This window comes from Stigmatopora nigra, chromosome 4 (assembly GCF_051989575.1).
Source record: "Stigmatopora nigra isolate UIUO_SnigA chromosome 4, RoL_Snig_1.1, whole genome shotgun sequence".
Classification (NCBI taxonomy): domain Eukaryota; kingdom Metazoa; phylum Chordata; class Actinopteri; order Syngnathiformes; family Syngnathidae; genus Stigmatopora; species Stigmatopora nigra.
Genome location: NC_135511.1, coordinates 3,006,600 through 3,026,599, shown reverse-complemented (window position 1 = coordinate 3,026,599; position 20,000 = coordinate 3,006,600). Strand labels below are relative to the sequence as shown.

Sequence of the window (20,000 nt, the reverse complement as noted above, 5' to 3'; positions counted from 1 at the left end):
GACAACCAGTCACGAGGCCGGAGGTAGACTCGTTGTCACCCGCGGTAACCCGATGAAAATGTAAACCTTGCTGACAGTCTAGACAAGGAAGTGTGACACATCCTGGGGACATTTGGCACATAAGGGCAGGGAAGGAAAGGAGGATTTGGGGTGTGGGGTTGGGAATGAGATATATACAGAAAGTGACAGGTTGGGGCATGTTGCTAGGGCAGATAAGAGCCCAAGTACCAGCCAGCTAATGGGTCAGAAGTAATGTGACCTACTGACTGTCGGAAAGTCGGAAGAAGCTTACTTACTCACACTTGTCCTCCTAAATGCGTCAGATCACTTTATTCGCCTTCAAAATGTCTAATTTTAAAATTTACACCCATTTTATTATACTAATACACATTCATCTTCCATACCTTGTAAGGGTTGTTGGGGCTGCTGGGGCCCATACAAAATGGCTTCAGGCAAAAGGCAGACTATGCCCTAGACCGGTTGCCAGTCAGTGGTAGGGCACACAGAGAGAGATGACTATTTGCACAATCATACTGACACCAGGTGGAATCCAACACACACACACACACACACATACATATATACATATATAAATATAAATATATATATATATATATATATATATATATATATATATATATATATATATATATATATATATATATATATATATATATATATATATATATATATATATATATATATATATATATATATATTTTTTTTTTTTATTATTATTTTCATTATTTTTATTATTGTTTTTAATGTTATTATTATTAAATAGTTCTAAGTTTCTTTTAAAGATTCTGCACTTAATGATGAAGTAAAAACTGCTGTCAGACGTGACTCCACACAAACATTTGTTTTCTCACTTACATAACAGTTGTGAAAGTGTTTTGTATTATTCATTAAGAGAAGAAAATCAACTTCCATGTCCCAAATAAATCTGCTTAGACTGATTTTGTTCAACTTGAGATGCTCGGGCGCTCACTCTGGAACCCCTGGTCACAAGAGTGCTGATGCGTGCCAATTCTGGCCGCTTGATTTCACGAAGGTTTGAACCCAACAAGCTCGGGACACTGCATCTACATGCAATATTTATCTTGAGATGTATTCATAGAGGCCCAGTGAAGCTCCGCTAAGTGCCACAGAGGTGCCTCTTCTCCACCGTAATAGGCAGTTAGGCCACTAGTGTATGTGCATAGTTTGTGGACCAAGTGACAAACTGGTAGGAAAAGCTATCAAGATTTACAGCGGTGTTCATATGGGACACACGGCCTCCAAAAAATAGTGCAACTTGCGTCCCAATTAGAGAGCCTGAGGAGCAACCAAGCTCAGGATCTCATCCTCCTACAAAATAGCTATTTGTCTCGCTAAGACACTTGTATGTATTCAGTTTTACATATTTACAGACCCTTCAGGGACGGAGAAAAAATGCTGAAATAGGTGTACACGGACATTGCATTATCACTGACCATATTGGAGACAAAAAAAATCTGTGTACGTGCAAGATCTCATCACATTTACAGTTCATATGCGGATCTCCACTAAAGCCGGGTATTGGGCTTTAATGATGTTGCTTAGCAAACGTCTCCCAGTGTGACCAATTGGAGCACCAGGCTCACTTTTGCACATGCTTAAAGTTCGCATTAACATAACTTTTCATCAAAATGACAAAAATAAATAAATAAATGTAAAGATTTGACCCCGTGGACGTTTAAACATTGGAAAAGAAATTGAACGATTTTTCAGGAGTGGCCAGCAATTCAATTAATTTGGTGGGGGGAAAAACATGAATTAGTGCTAAACAGAAATGAGGAAAATTATCTCATGAAAAAATATATTAGAGAATGAAAACTTCAGTGAATATATGAAAAGTTACATTTATTAATTATATTTTTAATGCCAACAGTGCCAAAAGAATCAACTAAAACTATTTAACTAAATAAAATATGTAATAGCTTTTCAGAAGATTGGGATGAAAAAATAATACATTGAAAAACCTCAGAAAGCACTTCAAAACCCAGCCAAATTCAAACAGTAGAAAAGGTCTTTAGTTTGTGACCCTCTCTTTTCAGGTTGTCACCTACGCTGCTAATTGGGTACTTTTAAAAAAAAGAACAAAATTCCTTTTCTGACCTCTGTGACATATAACTTTATTTCCCCAAAACTCTCTTTTGTTTCATATTACAAACATACATAAATGTAATTTGATATTAATCACTTTTTTTTTTTTTGCTGTATATTGAACACACACAGAAAGATATTGTGGAATAATTTACCCATCCCTGGATAAGCTGTTTCAGAAAGTGAATGGAGGAATGAGGCTAAAACATAAAGCAACACAGAGGAAAAAGTGCACCTTGAGCTGTAAGTGGTCTCACATAGATACACACACAATCTAATCTATTCCCTAAGCTACAGACAACAATCAATGTCAGCGAGTCACAGTTCAATGAGCAGCCTAAACAATGTCACTCCATTATTACTGTCTTGTTTAAGCAAGAACACCCAACAACAAGAAAAATCAATACACTGCTCTGAAATTCTGTGTGTGCATGTGTGTGTATTTGTGCGTACAACTCAATAAAGCAGTCAACAAAAAGTTCCATTATGATTAAATGTCCATTTAAGCAGAGCTTTCAGGCATGTACTGGACATGAGTGAGTGTCTTCTTCATGAATTTGTCAATCAAGTTTAACTAATTTCCTTAAAATTCATGAAGTGTGCATTAGATTAACTCTCGGGATAACATTGACAAGTAACACGTTTTTGTACTGTATATACACGCATATAATGCACATTTGTTGGACATAAAATGATGACTGAATCGAGAGTACAACTTATATGTGCATTAAAAACAACATGCATGAAACTGCAAGGTGAAATAGCAACACCATAACACCAAGGCGCCATGACGCCATGATGCAAGACAATGCTGCCGATACGGTCATCTATTTTTAAAATAGAGAAAGGATAAACAGATAAAACGCTAAACAACATTTATTTTGACATTTATGGATGAAATTCATTTTTCACGTTTTATGCAAGATACTCGTGTCCGTTTCTGCTCGCTCGGGACGCGGCCATCTTACCTAGGGACGTCTTACCTAGTTAAATATGCCAAACTGTCTGGCCAGACCTGAGTAGCCTTGGTATATGTACTCGTTTACCATGTCAGCAAATCCCAATTGTTGTTAAGGCTGATCAAAGGTTGGGCGGTCGATTGCTAAAATATCCACCTTGATACCTGCACAATGTGTACATGCTTATCTCATGCTATTATTGCATACACCCACAGAGCTGGTGAATAGTAGACCGCTACGGAGAAACCTTCTGTATATATCGCTCTCTTTTGAATTGAGGTCTAGCTGCATGATTGTACATTTGTGATTTTGAGATAAAACAAAATTCCACCGAGATTGTTTTCATTTTATTTCTTGTTCGAAAGTGTTTACTATTGCAGTAATATGAACAATCAAAAAAAATAGAGATATTAAGACATTAGAAGCGATATGGCTGCCACAACATCTTAAACTTCTGATAAGAAAATTGTAATTTCTGTCAAAAAGCATTAAGTTGTCATTAAGATAGACGTATTTCTTTTTTTCAAATTGAATCATTTTATATTTTGCATTTACAAAGACAGGCGTATTAACTTCCTTTTAATATTGACCCTATTAATGCGAGCTTCAGGCAGTTAACAACGGCATATGAGCGCCATTAAAAAGGTTCCTACCAGCTGAATTATGTACAAAAGAACACAGTGTAGATTCATTTACGCCTCAATTGTGTGCTACCTATTTACCATGAGAAGGAATGTCTTCCCCGGTGCTGAGAGGTGAAGAGCTGCCTTGACCTCTGCCATTTTTCATCGCCAATTTTCATGTCTTCTAAATACGAGTGTCAGCGTAGATTTAGACATTTTTATGAATTTTTTAAAATATCACTGAGAAAAATATCTGCGATGAAAAGTTGAAGCCGCGAAGTGAGGAAGGATCACGGTAAACATCTATGAAAGTCTCATTGACAATCAATGGGCCGCGTTAACACACAAATGCACGGGCACAGAACCGCCAAAATTCAGACTACAAGTTTACTTACCGTGTGATAAATTGAATTATTACATATCGCGACAGGGCTAGTATACAGGCAAATAGCATTTATAACTTTTTTTAAAATAATATTTTTACATATTTGTTTTTCGAAGCAACATAATTATCGGATGTTGTGTGCGATATTGTAAGAGTTTGGCAAACCTAGCGAGCCACATTTCATTGGAAAAGCAAGACATTATTAATGTGCATAACGTAGCAGCTGGGTCTCAAGGAGATGATAACAATTATGATGATTATGATGACGCTGAAAGCAAAATGGTTGCATAAACCAAAAGGAAACTGATAGTAACATCCAGTTGTGTAACTAAAGCCTTCTGGAATCGTTTTGGTAAATGAAAGTTCACTGACAATAACTTTATTTTGAACTACGGCCTCTAAAGTAGTTTTTTGGCATGCCATTACCGCATAAAAAGCAGACTGCGGAACCATAGAATTTGATTAGAATGACTGATTGAATCAGTTAACTCATTTACTGTCACCCTCCAACTTGTGTTTTTGATAAACTAGGAAAGATCTGTGTTTATATCTTTATGACATCCTAGTTTCCTTACTCTTGAGACTTTTCATGTATCGTTCAACATTTGCAGGGGGTCATTGGAAAGCCACATGATTCATAAAAAATACATAACCACAAATAAAGCAGAACCTTTCCATGTTGACCTTAAATCGGTCCACATGAGATCAACACCAACATCAAACAGCTGAGCGAAATGAAAGAAAACACTATTTTTTGAGACCCACTAGATATCAATAAGTTTTGTGAAGCAGAAATCTGCCCAGGGAAGCTTTTGGAATATTCACCACAAAGTTTATGTGGGTGGACAATCAATGAAGCATGGTTGGAAACAAGCATTGAAAAGGAAGTAAGTTGGTGAGTACTTCTAAGGACAAAATGTGAGGCCCTAAGTAAACTATAGCTTTGACTTTAGAGACCAGGCTGGAATGGCTGGAAACTGCGATTGCAAACTGCAACAGAAATAACTCGACTCTTCTATTTGCAAATTAGGGATTCCAAAACTTTGTACGAAAAAGTAATCTAAGACCAAAAATGAGAACTTCCGCTTGATGTACTATAATGGACTGCTGAGGCTACTGTTACAACTTACCAGTTTGGAGAACCATGCCTTAGGTCAGGGATCTTCAAGGGCCACTCTGTATCAGATATTCCAGCACAGAAAGGTTTCTGCTAAAACATGCAGTATCTGACTCCAACTAACTAATTACACTAGTAAAACACAAGATTGGAAAAAGGTTGTCGCCTTCTTTGGATGGAATGAAATCCTGCAGACACAGTGGTCCTTGAGAAATAATTTGAATACCCCTGCTTTAGATCTTCAGGAACTAGTCTGCTGTGTGTTTTAAGAACAAACACCAAGCAGGGTGCGAGAACATCTGATTATCATGCTTCTCCACTCAAGGACAATTTACCTGCAGGACTAAGATGGACTCAAATGGTTAGCTTCTTTAAATTAGAGTTGAAAACGCCACTGTCTACTACACCACAAAAATAACTGTCTTAGGTTCCTGTTAGAGCAAGATACTTCAAATATCAAAATCTACATATGTTCATCATAACAATATCCAGTCATACCTCTACTTATGAAAGCCTCTAGGTACGAAATTTTCAGGGTCCAAAGTTTTTTATATGCATATGAGTGACTCGAGTTACGAAAAAGATCCAAGTTACAAAATTACCCAGAACGTAAATGCATTTCCATATCCGTTATTTCTTTTAGAAAATATTGTTGCATTGATTCTCACATTAGAACCTCGCTACCGTCAGCTGGGCTCCCATTGGCTATATCACAACAATCACTATCTATGTTTCAAGTATCTCTCTGATATACCTGTCCACCTTGGCTAAATGCTCCCCTTATTAATGATTGCAATTCCCTTTATTAAATTATTAAACACCGTACAAATGAAATGTGGGACATATTTTCACACACACGCAGAGAGAGAGAGAGAGAGAGAGAGAGAGAGAGAGAGAGAGAGAGAGAGAGAGAGAGAGAGAGAGAGAGAGAGAGAGAGAGAGAGAGAGAGAGAGAGAGAGAGAGAGAGAGAGAGAGAGAGAGAGAGAGAGAGAGAGAGATGGGGCACATATAAAAGTCTCGAAATGTACTAGAAAGTGGACGGCTTTCGGCCCTGGTAGATAAACACGGGTAGTATGTCTCCTATTATAACGGCCGCGGAGGAAACTATTTCAGCGCTGCAAGGCACAGTATGCTTGTTATTCATTTTTAGGCATTAATTAATGATAATCTTATAATTTTTGTGTGTTTCTCACATCTTTCATAGAAAATTGGGACACTTTGACTAATTTCAAAGGGTTTAGTTGGCAGTTCAATGCTGAGTCTTCTGTCTACTGCTATATTCTTATTGGCAAGCGGAAGACAGGGGAGTGGCTTCCGCCTGAGAGTTTCAGTGTGGATTTTTACATTTTTATGAACTTTTTTTTCCATAAAAAAATCCATGTGTAGCGAATCTGTGAAATTAAAGCGGCGATATTCGATAGATTATTGTAATTACAATATTAACTTTTTTCTTTCTTTATTACATAGTTTTAAAAGATAGAAGAACAAAAACTGAAAACAGTTTAATTTTTCTTTTTTTTATATCTTTTCAAATCATTCTATAAAAAAACAGAGGAACACTGAGAGAGCAGGCTTCCACCTCGGCAGTGAAATTCAAAGAATTGCCCTATTTCTGACATCTGCAACTCTTGACCTTTAACCTTGTCATTTTGCAAATTAGAGTTGGGAAAATACCCTATCAATTCATCGTGAAAATCATTTTTATGGGCTCAGCGATCTCTGAACTCATTAACCCAAAATATAATCTCTTCAATTTTATTTTACAAACACATCCTGCAAGTATGATAAAGATCTATTTTTTTGAATGGATTATTTTGATTACAGGCTTTCTTATTTCATAGCTCAATGATGAAGAGGCGCTCTGCCATTGATGATGGCAACAGACATCCAATACAGTTGTAATAAAAAAGAAATTATCACTGTTATTGCCAAAAAAGGAGAGTAACATAGCAAAAAAAAACTGTTTGACTCACACTAGCTTGGCACAGAGACACATTTTAGCTTACACATTTTGTTGCAGCACTCTGGGAGGAGTATATTTTGCTCACCAGGTGACAAGACCACATGTAAGCAATTTGCTTTGATTCATTTCAACAGCATTCAAAAGTGGCTAATGAATATGGGCAGCACATTGCTGAGAAAGCACATTTTGTGCGTGGATGGCATTGTTATTTGCCGGGAATTATCCATGCACACATTTTTCTACCTCTACTCTTCCCAAAGGAGCACCACAGAGGCAGAGAGGTGAGGATCACTCGCTACTTTTTTAAAAAACAAAAACCTTCACAAAAATCCTCCTGAAGGAAACCTTTTGTTGTCAAGGAGAGAAAGGTAACTAGCGAGCCGAGCCAAGCCAGAGTCGGCTCAGAGTCGAAGCAGCTGAGGGCCTCCTAATTAATCACAGGGCCTCACGCGCAGACAGGAAATAGATTTGAGGAATCCAAATGGCGAGGAAGAAGAATGGAGGGGAACGGCGTTGGCATTCATCACGGCGTGTTTAGGCGCCGCTCGCCTTGGAAATTGTAACCTGAAGGTATGCTGATAACGCCACGCAATTCAGAATATTTTGGAGGTCAGGCTTTTTTAATTAATTTCTCCAATTATCATGTTTAACACTCGCATCAATGGTTTCTTCTACTTCTTGAAATGAACGATCTACAAATAACATGCATGTTACTGGATCATATCTTTATAGAATTACCCATTGGGAAAGGATGGCAGGAAAATGATTATATATTATGATACACATCCAATTATCTGGCATTTAAAAGCTAAATTAAAACGTTTTCACCCTTTCATGCACGAGTTATGATTTTTGATTCATTCAACTCGCTCACTGCCATTGACGGCGTTACATATTTGACTGGAAGGCGAAAATGAAGCTTCCCATTCAAAATGGATTGTATGGCTAATGCCATCAATCTCAGCAATGAGTAAAACACTACAAAAATGAAGTGTTACTTAGGTCAGTAACCAGTGTTAATTTCAATTTTTTTCATCTCAGTTTAATTAATGTATTTATCAACATGGCAATATGTTATGAATGCATTCAGAATTACAAAGAATACAAAATAATAGATAATTCAAAACATGCTTGATATATGTAATAATTAGGTTTTTGAAAAGGGAAAAATGTCTTAAGGGTCAATTTGTTTTTATTTCTTTAATGACCAATAATATTCCCTGTCATGTTCTACTGCCTAAAATGACGTGTGTTTTGAGCAACTGATTAATAAGCCAATGAGGTGGGGCAGGATCAGCACACTGTTTTTGTTATCTCCTTTTGATGCTCATGTTTTTTGGCGTGCTCCTTTTGTCAAATAAATTCTAGTTTTTGTGAATTAACTCCTTCGTTACTTAGTTGTTAGGTCCATCTTTCATCAGATGGCTTATTCATAAAAATCCCATTGTCTATAATCGGTTAGCGTTTTCAAGTGTTAACTTTTGCATTGCAGTCCATTGCAGTCGCTATTGTTCTTGAAATTATTAAAATATGGCATTAATATTTTACTTTGGATTTGTTTCAGTAGTATATCTCTACTTACAAATGCTTCTAGTTAAAACATTTTCAAGTTATGAATGCTTTTTGTATGGTAATGAGTGCCTCGAGATGTGTAAAAGATCCTAGTTATGAAATCCCCCAAAAAGTAAAACTTTCTTTGGAGGCCAAAGTTTGAACATAAAAGATAATATTAAATATGTGTTTTACCTGACTCACATTCTCTAAATAAAATGATTTAATTGGGCCTGATTTTCGATCACATGATCAGGTATGAGTCATCTCAATTCTTACTTACGTACTTCATAGTTTTAAAGAAAACCTTTCATTTAAATATTAATGGCGGCCCGGTGGGGCGAGTGGTTAGCACGTCGCCATCACAGATCTGGGGTCCGGGGTTCAAATCCAGGTGGGTCCACCTGTGTGGAGTTTGCATGATCACATGTGGGTTTTCTCCGGGCACTCTGGCTTGCTCCCACATTCCAAAAACTTGCATGGTAGGCTGATTGGACACCAAATTGCTTGTAGGTATGAGTCTGTGAGTGGTTGTCTGTCTACTTGTGCTTTGCGATCGGCTGGCCACCGATTCAGGGTGTCCTCTGCCTTGTGCCTGAAAGACAGCACAGCCTGCGACCCTTGTTAGGATAAAACCATTCAGAAAATGAATGAATGAATTTAACATCCCTCCAGATGTTTCCGACTCACTAAATAATTCCATGTAAATAAATCCAACAAAAATACTGTATGATGACAACATTTTATACGTCTCCAGTGCTCTTTTTTCAAGATGCACACACATCCTTCTTTGTGTTTTTGAGCAGACGTAAGCGCCTTCGAGGTAGAAGTGGTGATTATAGCAATTATGTTTTTTTTGCATACTCCTTTAGAATGACCGCTGGATTACCAGTTGCCGCTATACGAAAAACACCCAATACAACCATGACGGATTTGACGTGCTGTAGTCCTGCCTCTTTTCCCAGCCGTTGGGGGACCCCCGTCCCATCACACCGTCATTCATCAATGGCCTGCTGATTACATATTCATGGTGACACAAAAAAAGCCCTGTGGTGCTGCCACGCACAAACAACTCAGCCAAAAAAGCTGCCAGAAGCCATCTGCCGGGCCATACCAGTCAGCGGGAGGTTCTCAGCCCTGAACCAAACTGTCAATTACTGTCTGAACCAGGAAAGCTGGCAGGAAATAATTATGTTTCAGTGCCGTTCAGAGCTATAGACGTCATTTACATCCCTGCCAACTCCTCTAAGTCATAAAAGATCCTGTCACGGACAGCTACTGAGTTAACATTTGATTTATTGGTTAGGTAAGGATCCGATCGATGCAGATGAAAGTGCAGTTCAATAAAATTAAACCTGTAAGCATTAAAATGGTCAAAAGTATTTTTTTGCTGAATGCCTCTAGGTACGAAACATTCAGGTTATGAAACCTTTTGCGACTTAAATGAGCACCTCAAGATATGAAAAAAAGATCCAAGTTACGAATTTATCAATACATTTCCTATATTGGTTATTTTATTTACAAATTTTCGCGGATGCACTGTATCTTCCTTGACATTTTTTTTACACTCTACTGGGTTCTCATTGGCTGTCTCACCACAACCCTCCATGTTTCTTTGACCGCGGTTGTCTGCTTAAACTTATGCTTGGAAGGAACTGTGGTCGAGTGCCTTTGACAGACTCGCAGTCGACAACAATGCTTCATGGTTCAAGATTATTTTATAGTTTTTCAGCGCCGTAGACATTAAACATTATACTAGGTGAGCTTTCAATGCAGAGGAGCTGGCTTGCTTGTGTGTTGACAATTCATTTTTTAACTGTGTATAGCTTCCACTTCTATAAATATCTCAATTTGACTCATATTTGTGTCTTCACGCGTGCTAAACACACACATACTTACACCCAAGCACTGACTGATTAGTTTCCTTCACAAGGTCCTTCTGCTTGTGGGACTTCCGTCATGAGCACAATATGTCCATTGTTTGGTCTACACGCTAATTAAAATGAATAAATCCAAAGGCGGAAAGACAAGAGTGTGGGAGGAAGACAGGTGCCCAAGAAGAGAGTAATAAAGGACATTTTTTCTTCAACAGTGGTACCTCGAGATACGAGCTTAATGCGTTCCAATTTTCTCATAAGTCAAACGAACATTTCCCATAGAAATGAACTATAAACAAATTAATATATTCCAACTTTCTGCAAAAAACACCCAAAACAGGATTTTGGATTGGAAAAACATTTGTATTTGTTCTAATTCGCCATCCATTAACATAGAGTCAATTTAGAAGATATTTTTTAATCATGATAACAAATCGCCCACTTTTACCTCCCAATTATGGGCAAGATGGCAAAAACCAAAGTCGTGGCTGTTGTAATGGCAGATGATGACGACAGAAATAGAACCAGTTCCTATGCTCTTATACCGTGACACAGGCTCGAAAGTGCTTGTACACATGCACACGCACATATACTGTTTCTTACATTTCGCTCCATCGTGGGTTGGGGCAATTTTTGCCTCGTTGCACTAGTTTCAAAGAAAAATGACGACATTGTTTCCCGTGTGTCTCACCCGATAAAATGGATTGGAAGGCTAATTCTGTCAATTGAAGCCAGACAACTAAGCAACGTGAGGTCACAAAAGAAAAAATAAATAAATAAGTACAATCTCTAGAGCAAAATACACACGGCCCCCCCTTTTTGAAAGGTATTTTATATTTTATATTAGCTAAGAAGATCCCCAGCAGATCTCTTAAAGGAAGAGCATGTTCTCTATCCTATTTCTCGTCGTTGTCGCTGCCTCTTCTTCCTCACTCCCTGATGGGATTATTTTGAGGAGGTTAGGCATCAGGTGGCTTTTGAGCAGTCTGTTGACGTCCTCTTGTCATGCAGGCTAGACGGCCTTATCTACGGCATAAATCCTTCATAAAGCTGGTTCATTTATTAATTCCTAGGTGTTACCACTCGCTTGTTCTCCTTGGAAAAGGATATTGTTTCAGTTTTCCGAATGTTCCCTTCTTCTTCCTTGGCATAACACATGGTACATTCATGTATGCCGCAATGGCATGTTATGCCTTTACTACAGTGGTTCTTAACCGGGGTTCGATCGAACCCCAGGGGTTCCGAGAGTCGGTTTCAGGTGTTAGGTGGAGCCTCTGCCGCGGAGGTCACAAATCGACTCATCATGTCTATTTACAATAACATGCCCCAGGTGACCATCACTGGCTGCGGATGATCACGTGACATTGTTTGGTCAATTAGTGATACGAGGAATTTATATATCTTGAATTTGAAAGAAAATCATATTTTATTTTTACACGAAAGTACGGTTTGGTGAATCTGTATATGAAACTGGTGAGGTTCGGTGAAAGCGCCTATGAAACGGGTGGGGTTCGGTAGCCACAACAAAGATAAGAACCACTTCTTTAGCATATGTAGCAACGCCACTTTTACAGTCACTGTCATCATGTCTTGTTTTTTCTTGGGCCCATTGGATGCCTAAGATGGACACTTAGAGGCATATTCAACGGCGGTTCAAAATCCCCAAAAAGCTGGAATAGCCTCGCCATAGTTTTTCTCCACAGGTGATATGGGTGATGCGAAATTCACTCGCAACAAAACAGGAGCTGTCATCTTTCTCGACCTATTTGGTGTCTTATTCTTCCTCTACGGTGGAATGTCGCTTCTTCTTCAGCAAAAGATAAGAAGTGAGGCCTTGACTCCTGTCAATTTTTATCATCTGTCTTCCGCTTATAGAGTTTCAGCCTTAATATTGCCATTTTTATGAACTTTTTTTATGCTTAATATAAAAATATGCGATGTACTGAAGCCGTGAATGTTGAAACGGCAAAGTGGTGAAGGATGACAATACAATCATCGTATGGAAGGAAACTACCACTTAAATTGGATTTTTTTAACTATAGGGGTGTTTCAATGTGAATTATATAAAGAGAGGAAATAAAAATGTTCATGTATTACAAAAAAAGGACCTCATTACTCACCTAGACATGACTGAAAAAAATGTACGATAGCAGAGATATGAGGGAAAGGAATGGGTCACCAATCTCTTTCATGTTCTGTCAACTGCTGTTCATGAAAAATGAGAAGACTGCATTACATGGACTTTTTGAGGAACTATAGTAATACATTGAGATACTCCGGTTTACTCCGACGTTCCAAAAACGTGCATGGAAGGCCAATAGACACTTCAGATTGCCCCTAGATATAAGTATGAGGGTGAATGGTTGTCTATATCATCTGGCCACCGATTCAGGGTGGCCCCCACCGAAATGTTAGCTGGGATAGGCTCCAGCACGCCCCGCAACCATATTGAGGATAAAGCATTCAGAAAATGAATGAATGAATAATCTAGTTTTTATCAGCCACATGATTGGAAGTCGATCAACCAGAGATTAACATAGTACCCTGTACCTTGATTTAATTCAAATAAAAAATGTAAACGGTCCAGGGCAATGGGCCGCATTAACAGTAACAAATGTAAAATACTGTCCCAAGGGCCACAGTTAAACCGTCGCCCCCAGGCTGCACCTCGACTGGACAAAACTCCAAACCACATTTTCAAATCTCATTCAACTTAAAAGTCATCAAATGCAAAAAGAAATACCATACTTGTCTGATTATTGCTGAGAATAATTTCTGACAAACCATACATACTGCATGTAAAGATTGAGTAGGAGATTGGATACTCTAAAAGTGCTCTCACAGAACACACACAGGCATTTTGAGTAAAAGACAAAAAGGCTGGAAACGAGAAACCCAAATGAGCCCTCGGGTTTCACAGGCCATGAAAAATTCATAATTCAAGAGCCATGCATGAAACTTAAGAAGGAATTAGGACTGATACTACGGGAAGGTGGGAAGGAGAAGACACCAAGCATCTCTTCTTCCTTTACTTTGTCTTCTACTATTTCGTTGTGAATTCTCAAGCCAACAGCCGCTCTTTGGTCGACAAAATGACTTTCATTGCGCATGTACGTGTGTTTTCCGGGTGTGGTTTTCAAGATCTTCAAAGTGTTTCTCAATATTGATGGTAATTGCCTCCATGCTGTGCTACCTTCCCAAATGTTCTTTAAAAAAAAAAAAAAAAAAACGTATACGAATTTTGTAGTAAAGTGAAGCCTAACTTTTCACTCATATAAATAAAATCTATTTTATTCCAGACAATCAACAGTGAGTTTTGACCTTCCAGTGTGGATTTCGAATGTTCTCCCAGTGCCTGCGTGGGTCTTCGCCAGGTACTCCGGTTTCCTTGCACATGCCAAAAATATGAATGGGAGGTTGGTTAAACACTCTAAATTGTAGGTGTGAGTGTGTGCATTAAGCAGTTGTCTCATTGTCTCCTGCGATTAACTGATAAAAAAGTCAGAAAGTAGGTTGAAGCACTACTTTGTAAATTCAGATTTGTGACAGGTCAGTTTCAAGTTGATTCAAAATTAAAGTGAGTGGAGGGAAATTTAAATTCCATATCGCATAACCGGATTTCAAGTTGGAAAAGGAAAGAAAGAAATGAAAACAAAATGCAAAAAATTCACCGGCGCGTGGGAGAAAATGTTGCACAATCCATCATAAAATGTAATGAGTGAATGAAAGAGAACACAAGGCTGAAGGCAAGGAGGAACATTGAGATGCAATGAAAGGTCAGATAAAAAATAAAAAATAAACATTTCTGCAAGCCCACAGAGGAGGCAGTGGGTGGCAAGAAAAAGGAAAAAAAAAACATGTCTGATAATGGCCAAGACCTTAGAAGTTCTCAGTTGGGGTGAGTAAGCAAAGGGAAAGGGAAGATGAAGAAGAGCTGAAGCGCCATCCCCAGCGTCTTTGCAAAACAAGGCCAAACGCAGTCAAAGACTTCTTTTCAAGCGCTGAGTATGAACGTTTGCATTTGTAGAATGCGGTACTGTGTCAGCTTGTCTGCGCGTGGACGCGGTTAGCGCGTTCATGTGTGTCGGTGCTTGTCCAATCCAAGTATAGCGATCAAAGGAGCTGTCAACCACCCAGTTGCCCCCACCCCTCGTTTAATGCTGACCTCCCCATCCTCCCTTGATATGGCTGTTGTACAAATAGTTAAAAATAAAGATTCCCATGTTTAAATAATATAAGTCCTAGCAAATAATTACATGACCAGGCTAGTTAATTCTTTACAACTTGTCAAAAGCAATGAAAACGAGCTAGTGAGTTTAAGAGAGTACGACTAGATGCTGAAAAGAGTTTCTGAAGTGAGGAAAACCAGGAAAAATAGAAAGTTGTTTGAATTAAAAAAAAAATGAATAGATCATATATTTAGAGTTGTTGTTGGTGGTGGAGGTTTTAAATGAAACCTGCAGAAATGTTGACCAGCAGATTTATTTTTATAAATTTGCTTTCAAACCAAAAGTTGCTGTGCAATATGAAATAAATAAAATAATCAATTGAAAACATAACCACCCTTAGCAAGCAGACTATTTTTCAGCCTCACAAAAAGAAACGCCCATTTCTTTAAAAAGTTGGATAAACTAAACCCATTTAACCCAAGTTAATAAGGCATGCACAAGGCCCACCAATTGAGAGGGGAGCCCGTACATTTTAGAGAAAATTGTAGACTGTTAAGTGTGCCCAATAGGCATGAAAACACGGTACCTGAAAATATAGACGAATCAGCTGGTGTGCGTCATCTCCGAATGTTCACAAATCGGATGTGCGGAAGTGAGGAACCCAGTGTATTCATTTGAGCTGTGAGGAATGGCTTTTAACGCCTATGTTTGAGTGCCACTGGGGTATGACAGAAAGGTGATATGACAAAATATTCATAGATACATATAGTACTATACATAAAATCCCTCTTTTATAATTTAAGAGATTTGGAAAAAAGTCCCACATAGTAATAAATAGCGAGCGACTAAAATAGCTATTTGTTTATTTACCTAAATCCAATTTGTCTACCTTTAAAGCAACTTTTCTTAAGATGAGATTCTATCGAAGGAAATTGCAAGGCGCGGCGGGATGAGTGTGAAAAGTCTCCTTGTTTACCCTGTGAGCTGAACAGTCACGGACACGTTCCACCATTCACGCTCATTCTGCTGGAGAGTAGGAAAGGGAGGGTGGAGTGGAGTGGAACATTGGCGGTTCTGTTTCTTCCCAGACCATTCCTTAGCTTCTGGTTACATGACATTCATATTTCCATTGACAACCAGGCACTTATTGAGATTAGGGTCATTCAAAGTGGCAGTGTTAACTCTAGCGCTTGAAGTTGCACACATAGGTGTTTCTTGTACATGCAAAGCTGGCAAAGAGATGCTCCCATAAGACTTGCGTGTGTATTTTGTACATTTAGCATGCTAGCATGTTCAGCATTGATGTAATGAGATCGGACATTGTTCCATTGCATGACATTATTGCCAAAGTTGCTGTTTTCCACTGTTGTTTATAAGGCTGCGGTCCTGTCCTATGGTGCACCGCGTTCATTCAGGCTTCACAGCATGGATTGGTTGCTTTAAAGGACCCCAAAAAAACATTGGCTGTGCTACTCATTCTGTTGTGGTGCATGAATGCTGAATGAAAATCATTCATACAGGAATAATGCTTTTGCTCATGTATTGAAGTTAGTCAAATATAAGGCAGTTTGTGTTATTTGTGTGAGTTGTTTATTTTTCTATTTGGGTAGTGATGCATGTTCACATATAAAACCAGTCGAAACCAATCACATAACATCAAAATACCGGAATTAACTATTTTATTGTTGTTGGTTATTTATGTACAATCACAGGGTTTCCAATCTTTCTTCTGCTAAAATTTGAAAAGAGTTTGTCACTAGTAGGCAACCAATTATTATAGTTCAGGTGGGAGGAAACCAGAGTACTCAAAGAAAAGCTGAACAGGCAGAGAAAACATACAAACTCCAAACAGGAAGGTCAGAGACCACTAGGGATTGAACCCTCAATCTTAGAAGCGTGAGTGGTTACTGCATTGGCCTCACAGTCCTCCTGTGTGGAGTTTGCATGTTTTCCCCACACCTGCATGGGTTTTCTACTGGTAACTGGTTTTCCTCTCACATTGCAAAAACATGCATGGCAGGCTGTTTGGACACTCTAAATTGGCCCTAGGTATGAGTGTGAATGGTTGTCCTTCTGTGTGCCCTGCGATCATGCCCGTAAGTCAGTTGGGATAGACTCCAGCACCCCATGACCCTTATGAGCAGCATAAGCAGTTTAGAAAATGACTGAATCACTGTTGATGGACGTAGTATTTCAATCTATTTAGACAAATTAAGTTGTGAGACTGTTGAATACCCCTTTATAAGAGCTGCTGTTTTGGTCGGCAACAAGGATCAGCAGTTAACTGTCCTATCTTGGTCAATGAGGTGATTGCATATAGGGTTGCTAGATCAGAAATACTGATCCTAACCCAATCACAACACAAAACCTGCCAATTCAAGATGTTTTCCATAATACAACTACAAATTTTCATGACCAAAAAAGGGAAACCATTAACCAAGATGGTAGATGTCTTTCTACTTGAAAAAAAAAATAATTACATTATTTTTTCCAGTAGATTAATAAATAAATAATTAAAAAATATATTCATCATTAAATGGCAAAATACATGTCAATAGATATTACAGTCAGAGTAAAACTGACAATGATTTCAGGAGCTGATTCCAAAGGACATTCTGATAAAGGTATATTTATTGAGACTGGTGAAAAAAAGCAGAAGCAAATCCAACACCCAAAAGGCAACGATTCAAACCATTATTTTATCGAACATTAAACCCAAACTGATGTGTAGTGTACAAGTCATGCGTTGTGTGCCACTAAAATGCCAGCTATGTTATACCTGATGCTGTAAGTAAGCCATGTAAAAATAAAAACTATTTTTTTTCTCCAGTGTATCTGTTATTGCGAAAAGAAAACTCAGAAATTCAGGAACGAATGGGTGAATGTATTCAAATGTACATGTTTTTTATTATTGACATTTTTTTTCTTAAGAAACCGTAGAATTTAGTTTTAATTGACATTAATTCTTTGACCCCACCTTGAGTCTTTGAAAATGGCAAACCGGGTAGGAACCCGTCTAAACTGACGACACTGATTATACGTAATGCATTCATTCATCTTTCGAACCCATCTTCACACGGGTCGTGGGAGACTACTGGAGCATATCCTAGCTGACTTTAGATGAAAGGCGGACTACATCCATGACAGGTCGTCAGTCAGCCGTAGGGCACGCATAGAAGCAGACAACCATTCACACTCGCACTCACATTCACATCACCACCGAGTGGGAATCGATCCCACACTTGCCCACACAGAAATCAAGCAAGTGAACCACTACACCATACATAATATTTTTCTTCTTTTTTTTTTTTTTACTTCAATCGCTGACAATCTTTGATAGAATTGATATATGCTTCTGATTTTGCCAGCAATAGGGTTGCAAAGGTCTTCATGTTTCACTCACCAGTGTTTGAACTGATGTAATAAGTTTAAATGTCTTTTTTTTATGGACAATCAGCCTGCTTGCTATGCATGTCTTTGGAATGTGGGAGGAAACCAGAGTGCCCGGAGAAAACCCACGCAAACTCCACACAGGTGGACCGACCTGAATCTGAACCAAGGTCCCCCGCTGTGAGGCCGACGCGCTAACCACTCAGCCGCCGGGCCACCATGATGTACGCTATGGATCCTATTTTTTTCCAGCGTACCCCGCAGCTTAGTTATAAAATATTCAATTGAAATGGCATTATTCTTAATAACAGTTGAAACTTTATAGCTCAGTCAACTACATAATTACATTTTACTGTTATGCCTGAGATAATTCAACTATTTGGGATTACAGTATATTACCCATAAATTAAAGGGGGAGTTCAGGTGTGGGAACAAAGACTTATTTGAGGGAGAGGTTTTTGAGTATTAAAAAAAGTCTCACTTTTGACCATTACTTTGACTAGGTGGTTCTTTTTGGTCAACAGCTGATTTAGAACTGCAGTTACATTTTCTGACTTAATGCATGTCTTGGGACAACGCACAATGACAGCAAAGATCATATTTTAGCCATTGACAGCGATAGACGTCCAATTTATTTGAACTGCCAGAGCCCCAGTTTAAATGGATTGTGGGTCTAACACTGGCTAAGGCAGCCAGTGATTTAAATAGATGACTCAATAGATGGGTTTGTGTTTGAAAGTGTCATAAACTTGGGCTCACTCTATTACCTGGTCAATGCATTCTTAATCTTGACTTCCCCAACAGTAACAGAAAAACATTGTTGTTATTGTTGGTTTTTTAAAACACATGTGTCATGTTCCTCCTTTTTAAAAACGCCCTTTCACGTCTAATGTCACGCTTATAGCATAGGTGCAAATGACGAAGCGCCTTCCTACTCTCCGCTGAGAAATCGCTCCAGCGCGTCCAGCGCAAATACGTTTCCGAAAAGAGGCTTACCTTGGCCGAGCCCTGCGCGGACGAAGCCCAGGAGGAGGAGGAGGAGGAGGAGGAGAACGGTCGGCGTGGACCACATCCACCGACCGCCTCCAAGTAGTCCACTTCCCCGCATGTCCACGGGAACAACTCCTGTGTCAGTCCTCAGGGAAGTAAGACAAAAAAATATCTATACAAATAAAATAAGATAAAATAAAATAATATAAAATAAAATAAAAACAGACAGATGTCCCCACGAAAAAAGCGAAATCACCAGCTTCTAATCCTGGAGTGGAGTAAATGTTTTGAAATCAGGGGGTGGAAGTAATTGTTCCCTTCACGCGTGTCTGCGCGCGGGTCTTGTCTGCCTGGCCTGCAGCTAGCGTATCCACGCACGAGAGCGATTGAGTGAGAGAGGCAAGAGAGAGAGAGGGGGGGGGGGGTCTAGAGAGAGATTGCGTTGGATAGAGCGTGAGAGAGGGGGGGGTGAGAGTGAAAGAGAGGGAGGAGAGAGAGAGAGAGTGAGAGAGAGAGAGAGAGAGAGAGAGAGAGAGAGAGAGAGAGAGAGAGAGAGAGAGAGAGAGAGAGAGAGAGAGAGAGAGAGAGAGAGAGAGAGAGAGAGAGAGAGAGAGAGAGAGAGAGAGAGAGAGAGAGAGAGAGAGAGAGAGAGAGAGAGAGAGAGAGAGAGAGAGAGAGAGAGAGAGAGAGAGAGAGAGAGAGAGAGAGAGAGAAGAGAGAGAGAGAGAGAGAGAGAGAGAGAGAGAGAGAGAGAGAGAGAGAGAGAGAGAGATGGAGAGCGAAAGCAATGCCTCCGCCCACTTAACACTTGCAATTAACAATTCCCAAATATATTGAACATTTTGAAT

General features: G+C 39.0%; 1 protein-coding gene across 2 annotated transcripts in view; it reads right to left on the bottom strand.

The window, feature by feature from the left end:
- Positions 1-19,542, bottom strand: part of LOC144195607 (netrin receptor UNC5C-like) — a 207,426-nt gene extending 187,884 nt beyond the window's left edge. For both annotated transcript variants that reach the window (XM_077715354.1, XM_077715355.1), the window contains exon 1: positions 19,159-19,542. In XM_077715354.1, the coding sequence (XP_077571480.1) occupies positions 19,159-19,270 (112 nt within the window). In that variant the 5' untranslated portion in view covers positions 19,271-19,542. The remainder of the gene's footprint in view (positions 1-19,158) is intronic.
- Positions 19,543-20,000: the final 458 nt, after the last annotated feature.